The sequence below is a fragment of the Triticum aestivum genome, chromosome 1B (genome assembly GCF_018294505.1).
Source record: "Triticum aestivum cultivar Chinese Spring chromosome 1B, IWGSC CS RefSeq v2.1, whole genome shotgun sequence".
Classification (NCBI taxonomy): domain Eukaryota; kingdom Viridiplantae; phylum Streptophyta; class Magnoliopsida; order Poales; family Poaceae; genus Triticum; species Triticum aestivum.
Window position 1 is genome coordinate 462,887,942 of NC_057795.1, and position 12,168 is coordinate 462,900,109.

The 12,168-nt window shown below is 48.1% G+C and overlaps 1 protein-coding gene and 1 long non-coding RNA gene across 3 annotated transcripts; one reads left to right on the forward strand and one right to left on the reverse strand.

The window, feature by feature from the left end:
* Nucleotides 1–2,227: 2,227 nt before the first annotated feature.
* On the reverse strand, nucleotides 2,228–4,227 carry LOC123131886 (uncharacterized). Its single transcript, XR_006464351.1, has 2 exons — nucleotides 2,546–4,227; nucleotides 2,228–2,456 (listed from the first exon to the last, which is right to left on the reverse strand). It is a non-coding gene; the product is annotated as an uncharacterized lncRNA (long non-coding RNA).
* A 536-nt stretch (nucleotides 4,228–4,763) lies between these two features.
* On the forward strand, nucleotides 4,764–10,632 carry LOC123131870 (uncharacterized). 2 transcript variants are annotated; one of them, XM_044551573.1, is made up of 7 exons: nucleotides 4,764–5,194; nucleotides 5,318–5,398; nucleotides 5,922–5,956; nucleotides 6,470–6,549; nucleotides 9,507–9,590; nucleotides 9,735–9,843; nucleotides 10,158–10,632. In XM_044551573.1, exons 1-7 carry the CDS (start codon nucleotides 4,931–4,933, stop codon nucleotides 10,294–10,296), a joined length of 792 nt encoding a protein of 263 aa, XP_044407508.1. In that variant the 5' UTR covers nucleotides 4,764–4,930; the 3' UTR covers nucleotides 10,297–10,632. The 2 variants fall into 2 exon arrangements, with proteins under 2 accessions (XP_044407508.1, XP_044407516.1); XM_044551581.1 differs by having other exon boundaries at nucleotides 9,978–10,212.
* Nucleotides 10,633–12,168: the final 1,536 nt, after the last annotated feature.

A 12,168-nucleotide genomic window follows, 5' to 3' on the forward strand; every position in this document is an offset into this window, starting at 1 on the left:
CTTGCCATGCCCTTCTAGGTCCTCGGCCGGCTACTCTCGCAGCTTAAGGCCTCCTTCCTCACCGCCGAATTTTAGTAATAGCAACATTTTCTAAGAGTTAGATTTGGGGGGGGGGGGGGGGGTGTTGACTTGAGATAATATCACTCGGTGGTCCACTATCCAATCTCAAAATAAGTATGTGAGCGAATATACCATGTTATTGATGTGTATACCCTACATGTAACTAGAGCATAAGAGCAACTCTAACATGGTTGTTTATATGTGTCCAATCACCATAATAACCATCTTTGTGATGAGGCCCAAAAAACGGGTCTAGTAGATTTTCCATACCAGTCTCGCCTACATATTTTTGGTGGCCATTCCAAATTGAGCCGGCGAGCCTCCAAATTTGGAGGCTCGGGGTGCTAATATGTGGTGAGCTTCAAACTCAACAACCCGCGCATGAGGGAAGTTCAACGTGTCAATGGCGAAGTCGTTTGTATGACTGTTGTTCTACTCCTGCCGATGACTCATCCACATTTCTACCGAAATGATCGCCCATTAATGGTCGTCACTGTGTGTCCCGCATCCATTTTCCACCCACGCATGCCCCTTTCGCCTGTATATAAACCGACCTACTCCGGCTCGCCAATGAGACTGAAGAGGACCAAGCCGAAAGAAAGTTCTAGGAGAGGCCCTAGAAGTAGTCCTAGTGGGTCGAGGGCTAGACACTCCTTCAAGCTGAATTACCCATCAAGGCGGAGTGCTTCCCACATGCCCACCGCTACCTTACGCACGTGACGACATCACCTCGGCAGAAAAGGAAGTCGTGCTCACAAAGGGCTATAAAGTTTGTGGCCTTCTCCTGCATCAAGGATCCATACACGTTTGTAGATCGCGCGACCATGGAAGTGACATCAGCCGAATAAATACGTGCTAAGTTATTGGTTTAGTTGTATTTCAATTTCGCTAGTTCAAATTGTTCATTGATGAGCTGGGGAAAATGAGTTATTAGCCGGTAACAAACGGGGTTAAACCATATGCAAATTTAGTTTTAATCTCTGTTTATGTCAACTCTTAAGTGTGTGCATCGCTTTGTGACATGTTTCAACACTTCATATGCGTTTTGGAGGCTGCGGTGCAAACCTATTTTTACCGGAGCCGGGAGCTACCGGTGGTTCCACAGCCAATAGAGCCTTGTCACCTCAAAAGTTGTACTAAGTTGTATCTTTGTATTCCACTGTTTTCTTCATTTAAGCCACCGTATTTCACCAACATGGGGCCACCATGTGATTTGATCGCTGGGCCCACCCACGTGATATCATCCACGCCCCTCACTTTACACAGACGCCTGCCGCAAGTCTCTCTTCACACACATACATAAGTATATACTCCAATTTTTTTAAAGGATCAACCTCTCTCACTTTAAATTGATTTGAAATCTTTTAAATTAAAAACTTATAAAACTTCGCTCACTTACAAGAAACTACTTCCAATAATTTTCAAATCCGTTCATTTCAAATAACAGAGTAAGACAATATAATTTCAATTTCTTTAAAAGATGATTTCAGTTATTAAGATTTTAATTTTTTTCAAAAAATTTCAAAATTAACATTCCAAAAGTGACACAAACAATTTCAAATTATATTGAAACAACTATTTCAATACATATCTCACTGAAATAACAAGTTACAGATATTAATAAACAGAGTGAAATCTGTTCATTTCAAATAACAGTGCGAGATAATATAATTTCAATTTCTTTAAAAGATGATTTCATTTATTCAAATTTCATATTTTTCAAAAAAAATGAAATTCAACATTCCAAAAGTGGCACAAACAATTTCAATTTATATTGAAACAGCTATTTCAATACATATCTCACTGAAATAACTAGTTATAGATATTAATAAACAGAGTGAAATCCGTTCATTTCAAATAACAGAGTGAGATAATATAATTTCAATTTCTTTAAAAGATGAATTCAATTATTAAAATTTCATATTTTTCAAAAAAGATTGAAATCTGACATTCCAAAAGTGGCACAAATAATTTCAATTTATATTGAAACAACTATTTCAATAAATATCTCACTGAAATAACAAGTTACAGATATTAATAAACAGAGTGAAATCCGTTCATTTCAAATAATAGAGTGAGATAATATAATTTCAGTTTATCTAAAAGATGATTTCAGTTATTAAAATTTCATATTTTTCGAAAAAGATTGAAATTCGACATTCCAAAGTGGCACAAACTATCTCAATTTATATTGAAACATCTATTTCAATACATGTCTCACTGAAATAACAAGTTACAGATTGAAATATAAATTTCACATATATTGCAGAACTCAACTCCACACGTAACTTGTTTAAAATAGATTCACTCTTGGTTCTCTTTCAGAAAAGAGTAACACATGCCCTCTGTCACAAACATTCAAATATCTGAAACTGAAGAGGCAGGAGGCCGATGATCTGGTAGAGAAACAAGGAATGTTGAAATCATGAAAAAAACGAAATCATGATATGGAGAGAGGTTAGGGGAGATAGGATTCATGACTCACCAGATCCAATGGCGGTCAAACTTGGAGTCGCCAGATCCGACGACAACTCTGTGCGGTGCGCTGTCGTGGTGCCCGTGCTGCACGGAGCCACCAACGGCGAGAACGGCTGTCGATGGACGGGCTTGTGGTGGGCGGGATCGAGGAACCTTGCCGGAGCAGGTCTCCCCGACGCCGACGTCAATGGATCCGACCTCGTGGTACAGTCGCGCCACCACCGGTCTTGTTTGTGTCCCAAAGTGGTAGGTGCCGATCGCGGAAGCCGGATCCGATGTCGAACGTTGGTGGAGAAGGCAGATCTAGCGGCCATAGCCAGTGGTGACCAGCGACCGCCATGGAAACGAGAGAGAGGGGGGTGGGGCTCGATGTGGGAAAGAAGGAATGAGACAGCGACGTGGGGGGTCCATCCCGTATTGCGGTGTATAAGGCCCTTCTCAGTGCTCCACCGTGAACAGGTGCTAAGCATGCCACATAAGCGAAAAAATGATGTGCCAAAACATTTAAGAAGGGGAGAGAGCACTTTGGTGATCCCAGGAAGAACCAATGCCAAGCACGAGAACCTAGAAAACCATTTAAATGAAACAATTTGATCAATGCATGAAAGACTTTAGGTGCTAACTCATTAAATAAAGTGTGCTTAGCAACAAGTCAATCACCTATGCATTGGAGAGTTGAGTTGCTAAGGTGTTTAATGCACTTAGCACCTCATCTAAGCACCTTTGCATTGAAAGAGGTCTAAATCTCGTATGCTGGAATCGGACTGGAGAATAAATATTTAGTGGGGCCATCAGCACGAATCTAGAAGCACCGAGGGATGGTGGATTTCTCACCGGTAGATCCCTCCACCGGTAAATTTACTTTTTTTAGAACGTTGGCAGTAGAGCTGCCAAATTCATTGATCAGAAGAAGTGTAACAAGAGCCCTCCGGAGAGGAAAGCACAGCAAGGGCTGATGCAAAAAGAAAAGAAAGAGAAATGCCGACACCATCACAAACCCAAGTACCACCAAACAAGACATGCACACCAACGAAATCCATCATTGGGTCTCCAAGGTAACGCCTCCAAGGAGAAAGTGATGTCGAGGACAACACCGTTACCCGATCTGGCTAAGCCAAATGTTAGGTTTTCACCCGGAGACCGCAAGCTATGAGGTAAGAAGAGCAAACGAGCTCCACGGCGATACCTCCAAGGAGGAAGACGACGTCCGCAGACGCCGCTACCGTCGGCACTGACAAGATCAATGCGGATTTTCATCCGAAGCTGAATCTTCCACCAAACTGGATCTGAGGCCAATCAGCGCCACCGGACAGAGCAAGGCCATGCACACACTACCAGGAACGGACTTGCCACTGCCGCTCGCAGAAACTCGGCGAACACGAGCCAACCTGGCTGGGCCGCCCCGCCGCACGCAGACTTGGGCGAGCCAAACCAGATCCGGCCATCCCCTGCCTCCGTGCGTAGAACCTGGGCGAGGATCCGCACCGCAGCGCACCGGAAGAGCCGAGAATTGAACCGAGCTTAGCCGGCTCGCACCGCAGCGCGCCGAAACTGGGCAAACACCACGCCAAACTGACCGCCTCGCACCGCCGCGCGCAAGGTCAGGACCAACCGAGCTGGATCTGGTCTGCCTGGAACCTACTCTGCACCACAGCCGCTGCACGGCGCCGCTACTCCATGAGCAGGACGTGGACATGCTTGGCGAGGAGGGCCCACCAGCACTCGCCGGCCACACCGAACAACCACCACCAACGCGTCCTTGGGCAGCGAGATCCGGTGACGGGAACATCAGATCGACGACCACGACAAGGTCCGCACCTCACGCGCAAACCTGCCCCGGCCCCGACGCCCGCCCTAGCGCCCCGCATTCACCGCGCGCGCCGCGCCCACCGCGCCAGCCAAGCTCACCGGCGCCCGCTCACCGCGCACCTTGCGCGTCGCCGACGCCAGCTCGCCGCGCACGCCGCTGCCTGCTCACTGCGCGTGCAGCACCAACCACTGCCTGCTGACCGCGCGCACCGTGCCCCCACGCCTCTCCTTGGCCGAGCGCCTCCGCACCGCCCGGACCTCGCGAGAGGGAAGAAAAGGAAGGCCCCGCCGCCGCCGACGCTGCGCGGGCTTTGCCCGGCGGCGCTTGCCGGCGGCGGTGAGGGAGGGGGTGGATCTGAGAGGGGCTTGAGCGGCGGCTAGGGTTGTGCTCGGGTCGCCCGCGGGGTGGGGCGACACGAGCGGCTGAAGCGGTAAATTTACTTATTCGGAGGCTGCGGAGGATACGACGACTGACCGTGCCAGAGTTCGCTGTTGCTCTGACAAACACAAGAGCCGAGTTGCGCCACACTTCCGCACGTTCCGCTCGCGCGTGGCGCCGGAACGACAGAGAGGTGCCCCCGTGATGGCCGCTTCGCTGGCCGCCTCGCCCTCCTTCCCGCGGCGCAGCCACCCGGCCCCCTTCGTACGGAGCGTGCCGTTGGCGTCGCCGCGGCGAGGAGCGGCCCGCCGCACCCTCCCCGCCCCGGCGCACGCTGGTGGGGACGGCGGCGGCGAGGGGGGCGCGGGGAGGATACTGGACCCGCTCGCCACGCCCTTCCAGGTCCTCGGCCTCGACGCCTCGGCCGGCTACTCCGCCGCGCAGCTCAAGGCCGCCTTCCGCGCCCGGGTAGTGTACTGCTTCCCGCTCCCTGCAATAAGCGTGGCTGTTGCAGCTTCCCTTTTTTGCTCAGCTCGTTGCAAAGAGGACTTATTAGTCAACAGCGACTTAACATTGTGAGTTTTGTTACAGGTAAAGGAATTCCATCCTGACGTTTGCAAGGACACAGAGAATGCAGATTTGATAATGAGGCGGGTGCTGGAGGCCTATGAGGTAATCGTGTTCGCTAGATGCATGAATTTTTCACAAGTTCGTTGGAGTGCCGCCATAATACAGCGACCATTACATGTAACAGGACCAGGTGTGGCCTTAAAGCCAGGGTTGCTGAATCTGTTGCTTTTGAATTTGTTAGAATACCCTTCTAGTTTATGATCTTTTGTTCGTTTCTTGCACTGCAACACATTTTTACAGGAGGGTCTGATGTACTCGTGTAAACATGCCACTTTTTTGTTGAGAAACATAATTTATCGCTAAAAAAATCAGTACCCCTGAAAGAACTCCATGGCGTAATTCAGGGTGCAGGGACATATAGTTACTAACAAAAATATAATTTGTGTAGACTTGTATGTATTCAGTTCTGTTTATTTCTTACCTTTCACCCTTCTGCATCTACAATCAAAGTGTTTAAAATCATGTCGTTATCAAATAACTAAACATTATCCTTTAGATGATTATTTCCTTACTTTCACCTTCTGTTTACATATTGCTATTAGTTACACTGCTTTGTTTCACGCAGATGTTATCTGACAACATGGGAATGATGCTTCAAAGGTAGTAAATTCTTTCAGGAGCTTGTATTTTAACATATGATGCAATGCTGATTGGAATATTTGCTTCCTTCCATAGATTGGGTCGCAAGTCATATCAGCTATTTATCATGACAATCTTTAATATGTTCCAAGTACAGTGGATGAAGCAGCAATTCTAGTTTCCGAGGATATTTATAAGTTAAAATGACTCTATATAGAAAAATTCTGAAACATGTATAGTTGAAGGAATGAATTGTCAAAGACCGATCAGGAAATGCTAGAGTTGTACAGAGGTTGCCTGAGAATAATTTGTAAAAAAGGGAAGGGAATATATGTGGGTTAGTAGATGCTAATGAGGTTTAAGGTACATCGACCAGTAAATCTACTCAATACAAACTGGCTGTGTCATGTCGACTTTACAGTCTTTGTAGGCATCTAAATACTACAAGAAACAGTGATTTCTGCAACTATGCACAAGTTTAAAAATATTCTCAGGAAAAATCAACTCATGTGTATACATTGGAATGTTGTGCAGGAACAATATTGACCCATTTGATGAACCTGAGTGTGAAGCTCGCGACATCTTTGTCAATGAGGTCCTATGTATTGGCACTGGTACTTATTGCATCATATTGTTTCTCTTCAGTTGGTGTGAAGGATGTGCTTAGGGCTAATTAAATACAAAGCGTTTGCATTGGCACTGAGAAACTAAACTTTACTGAAGTAGATCTTTTCTCCGATAACCCTAACTTTACGAGATTTATGTCCTGCTAATTGATCTACTACGACAAGATATACTGTCTTCAGAATTTAAACAAATACACTGTTGTTTTACTAAGGATCTGTACGCCGTTAATATTGCGTGTATGGGTTGAAGCTGTTGAGTATATTGATTCATAGGAAACATAAGATAGACTAGGATTTGTCCTACCTTGTCTTGTACTCCAAGTTGGTCATTGTACTCCTATATATATGCCCACGAGGCTCAAGCAATTCAACAACTATTCCACCAAATCCCTCTCTCCCTTCTAACATGATATCAGTTTCCGGGTTCTAAACCCTAGCCGCCCGTCGCTTCCGCTCCGTGCGCCGCCCCCCGGGCAGTCGGTCTCCATGATCGCCGCCGGGGGCCGCGCCGCCTGTACCTAGGGTTCGTCCGCCGGTCGTGTTGACCGGCTGCCCTAGAGAGTCCTTTTCCCGATCCTTTGATCCGGGTTTTTTCTCTCTCGCCGGTCGTTTTGATCGGCGTTTTTCTTTTTGGTTTTCCGATCTAATCTTGATCGGTTTGCGTCGCCCGCCGCCGCTGTCGACCCCCGTGCGCCTCTACTCCAACCCCGGCGCGACCAACCGGCGTCTCCTCTGACCCGGCGACCACGCGCGCCGAGGCGGCCCATCAGTGCCAGCCGCCGTCCGCGCGTCGGTCTGCCCATCGCCCTGCGTCGGCCGTCACCGCCCTGCTCCGATCGGGAAACCTGCATCGCCCCGACCCGGCGGCCTCGCGCCATGCGGTGGCCAATCATAGCTGTCGCTCGCGCGTCGGCCTACCCATCGATCCACGTCACCCGCCTCCGCCGCGTCAGCACCGCGGCCCGGCGGTCTACCTCGCCGGTCTCGTCCTCGGCTGCGTCGGGACGGCTGCGTCAGGCTCGTCGGCTGCTCAACTCGGGCACCGCTGCTCCGTTGGTCGCTCGGGCCTCGCTGCCTGGGCGACGGCGCTGCTTTGGCAGCCCAGGTGCCGGTGCTGACAAGCTCGTCCGCACGACGTCCCATGCCGTCCATCACCGCCGGCCTCATCTCAGACTCCGCCACCACCCCACCCCCATCGAGCGGCATCCCCGACCTCGCGTGCGATCGGCTTGATCACCCGCTCGCCGCCGCGATCCGCCTCATCTACGCCGTGCGACCGACCTGGCCCGTCGGTTACGCGCGCCTCCGCAGGTCCCGTGAAGATCATCCCTGAGTTCAGCGCACCCCTCCACCGATCGAGCAACGGGCTGCCGTTGTGTCGCCCCGTCGGGCCGCAGCGCCACCGCCATGTGGTTCTCCTTGCGGCTGCACCGACTCGCGCGTCGCCGCTGCATCGCCCCTACGGGCCATAGTGCCGCGATACAGGGTCCCAGCCACCGCGCCGAGGCCGTCCCCGCGGTTGCACCGACCCGCGCTCCGCCGCTGCACTGCCCCTTCGGGCCGTAGCGCCGCGGCCCGAGGTCTTCCTGTCGTCGCCCTGACCTGCCCGCCGCCGCTGCGTTGCCTCTTCGGTCCGTAGCGCCGCGGCCCGCAGTCCACTCTGCCGTCACCGCGCATCGACCTCCCGTGGTATGCGCCGCGCCGTCTCCCTTGGCGCGGGAACACCACCGTCCGCGCCGGTCTTCGTCACGTTGTCAGGGTTCTTCGCCTACTTCGAGCACCGCCGCCGCGCTCCTAACCTAGCCGCCGCCGCCGCTCTTCTTTGGCCGCCGCCGCCGCTACCCCCGTAGCCACCGCAGCCGCCCGTCCACCTCCTTCGTCTTCGTCCAGCACCAGCCCGTCGTCAGCGTCGCTGTCATCTACCCCGACCTCTTCGTCTACTCCGACCACCGTTGGTGACATTGGCCTCGCGCCGATGGACGCCGCACTCGTCGTCGAGTTCTTCTCTGTTGGCCCCTCCGACTTCTCTGACATGGCGTACAACTTGTGCAGGTCCCAGTCTCCGCATGCCCGTTGCTGGCAACACCGCTGCGTGCCTTCATCCACGACGTGTCCCCGGGCCTGGCAAGCCTGGTCGGCGCTTCGTCAACTTCGTCTTCATCCGTCTATGCATGCCCGGTGCTGGCAACACCGGTGCGTGCCATTCCTCAAAAAAAAAACACCGGTGCGTGCCTTCGTCCACGATGTGTCCCCGGGCTTGGCAAACCCGCCGCGAAGCATCGTCAACAACATCTTCCCGGCGCACCACTACTTCGACACCACTGCGCCCATGCTAACTCGGCGCCGCCTTGCGCCTGCGGCTCCACAGCGACTTCCTCGACACCGGCCACCCCGACTCGACATCGACCACGGCATTCTTCGCACGGCTACCTCGACCACGGCTTCACCACCCACACTCTCGGCTACCTCGAGAACGACACAAAGGGCTACCGCCTTGCTTGAGCAATCTCGTCGGTTTTCACTCCAGCCACGACTCCGCGATGCATCGACCGTTACGACTGTGGGGGGGTGTGTCCGTCGGCTTGCCTTCGGATTCTTCTCCAGTCTCACCGTCTGCGTCGCTACCGTTGTGACTGCGGGGGGATGTTGAGTATATTGATTCATAGGAAACATAAGATAGACTAGGATTTGTCCTACCTTGTCTTGTACACCAAGTTGGTCATTGTACTCCTATATATATGCCCACGAGGCTCAAGCAATTCAAAATACTATTCCACCAAATCCCTCTCTCCCTTCTAACAGAAGCCACTGAGTTTGGTTGGTTTCCTTGTTTTGAGAGTTAACATATATGTTTTCACGGAGGAGCACACTGTAAATGCATGTACAACTTGACATATTTTGGCAGCTTGATCTGATAACTGAGAAAAAAATGATATCTTCTGCAGGATGCCCATATTCTTGTGTTAAAAGGGCACCTCATGCATTTGCATTTGCAGATGACATTGGTACAGCTCGAGCAATATATCAAGGTAGGTTGAACATTGCCATTTGACTTGATTGGAAACTTCCATAGAATACCATCTGCCAGTAAATTCTTCGCAGACAGCTTGTGCAATACTCCTATCTCAAGTCTTTCTGTTTTCTATGAAATAATATACCCTTCTATTTTTCAGGTAATGGTGACGATTACCCTGTCCAACTTGCTGTTGGGCAGTGTCCGAGAAAGTGCATATACTATGTGACACCTTGCCAACGTACTATTTTGGAGGAAGTTCTTGCTAGGTAAACATTACCATCTGAACTGAGATATCTTCAGGGTTTACTAAAAGTGATATGTACCTACATATCACTTTTACTCTTTCATGGGTTTCCTCTAATTCCACATTTCATTTTATCTACCGTTTTCTGTCAATTAGCATGTCAAGACCAAAAGAGCTTCCTTAGATCGTCTTGCAAGTGAAACATTGTTATTTTCAGTTGATTACAATTTTCATCAGAAAACGAGAGGCTGCCCGAGATACATCAGTAGTTCCATATATTCCCTACCCACAAAACATGTCCTAATCTCTCTTCCCCAATGCGGATGTATGCCACAGCATATTGATGACGCCATGGGACCTCTCTGAAGCAGCAGTTCTGGATTCGCTCACGTCAAAAGCAATGTTTGAGAATAACAGGTACACGAAGCCCAAAAGAGAAGCAAAATCATCTTCTGACTATGTTGATTGGATGTGATCTGCTCCTGCAGAACAACCAAACACTGGCAGTCTCGACCAGATTGTTTAGTCGTATGCTATGATGAGCATATTGGTGTAGTCTAGTGTGTAGTGTATATATATTGTTGCAGTATAGAGGGCAAAGCAAACATAATAATCTGAAATTGGCAAAGTATACTGTTTATTTTGTGTATAGAATGGAACTGGCTGTGCTTGGAAAAGACCAGAAATTCATAGTGGGTTTCAAAGTGTTTTTTTGTGTAGTAGACAATGGATTTATACCAGGAATTTGGAGTTGTATCTGTACAAAAATACAATGTTAAAAGAAATTCGACAAAAAAATCACACATGTCAATGTTCGAGTCTGCTATGCGTATGTAATTTTGCTTGCAAAAATAATAAGTTTTGTGCTCTTTGTAGAAAAAAAGAAGTTAGTACGGGGAAAAATGATTTCTTGGATTTTTTTTACATTTTAAAGTATTTTTTTGATTTTTACTGTCCATCCATGTGTAGGTGGATCCAGTTGTACTCCCTCCATTCGGAATTACTTGTCTCGGAAATGGATGTATCTAGAACTAAAATACGTCTAGATACATCCATTTTCGCGACAAGTAATTCCGAACGGAGGGAGTAGGTGTTTAGCCTTTCTTTTATTTGTTCCATGTTGTCTACAAATTATCTGAACGGATAAAAAAAGTTTCTAGTCAATTAATGTACGTAATTATCCAGTTAGTTGCATCCATTGAATCCCAACAGATAAAAAAGTTGGCATTGCAAAAGGTTTCTAGTCAATTAATGTACGTAAAACTAACAAAACAACAAAATCAGGGAACTTTTCAAATTTTCAGAACAAACATAGCACTGGAGTCCGAGGGCTAAAAATAATTTCTCCTATATGGTAGCCTAAATTAAGGTATTTTGATGCACGCTAAACAGTTTCTCAACATAAGGATCTGAATGAACTGTTGTCGGTTTAGTTATCCATTTCTGAAACATCTCAGGAGATCCTGAATTTTATTAGCACCGGTAGTTTTAGGCAACAAGGTGATTATGCCGTAGTTCAGTCTTTGAACATCAAGACATCCCTAAACAACCAAAGAGAAGTATAATACTCCCTCCGTCCCATAATATAATGACGTTTTTCAATCTAAAACAGTTTAAAAAATGTTCTTATATTATGGGACGGAAGGAGTATCAGTTTTTACAATCTCCCAACATAATTCAATAGGGATATCATCAAGACCAGGAGCCATATTCTCAGCATTAAAGGTTTAATGAGATCAAAATTATCAACCTCATCAAGGAACTCGGAAGCATATCAAAGTCACTGGACGAACTAAACAATCCCAGGAGCATGCCCAAAAACTCCTCATAGTAGGTAGTGGCATGGTTCAGTAACAATCTCATCAGCATTAATGGAATGCATGGTGTTTTCTCTTTTTCATCAGTTAGCAACCCTATGAAAAAGGAGGTGTTTTGACGCGGAGTATTTGAGCTCTGCTCAGTAAAAATCGAATAAATTAAAAAATGATTTGTTTTTGTGCTAAACTTGGACAAATGCTCTAAATGCTTGCAAATTTTCATCATGAGATCACATTCGTGGAAGGCTTGAAAAAAGTCGATGCTTTGAAAATGCTACTTTCGAAATTATTTTGAAGCACTTATCTTCCATGCTTTTTGCCGTTACCCTCCATTTTCTTTGAGACTGAAATCCGCGGTTCTTGGAATGGTTGTGAAACACCCTATGGGACTTGGTGGATCTCATGTTGGGACATATGCTCCTAAGTGCCATGCGTAATGCATGAAACTTTGTTGGTTCCATGCTCTCAAAGAGCATCTCTAACTGATCCCCTAATTTTTTTTTCAAAAGAGCAAAATATGGAGTTAGCCG

Excerpts from the sequence above, each read along its gene's own strand:
- LOC123131870 (XM_044551573.1), top strand. The coding sequence starts at position 4,931 with ATGGCCGCTTCGCTGGCCGCCTCGCCCTCCTTCCCGCGGCGCAGCCAC. Across the intron at positions 9,591-9,734 it reads AGCTCGAGCAATATATCAAG|GTAATGGTGACGATTACCCT; the intron begins GTAGGTTGAACA and ends TCTATTTTTCAG. Across the intron at positions 9,844-10,157 it reads TTGGAGGAAGTTCTTGCTAG|CATATTGATGACGCCATGGG; the intron begins GTAAACATTACC and ends TGTATGCCACAG.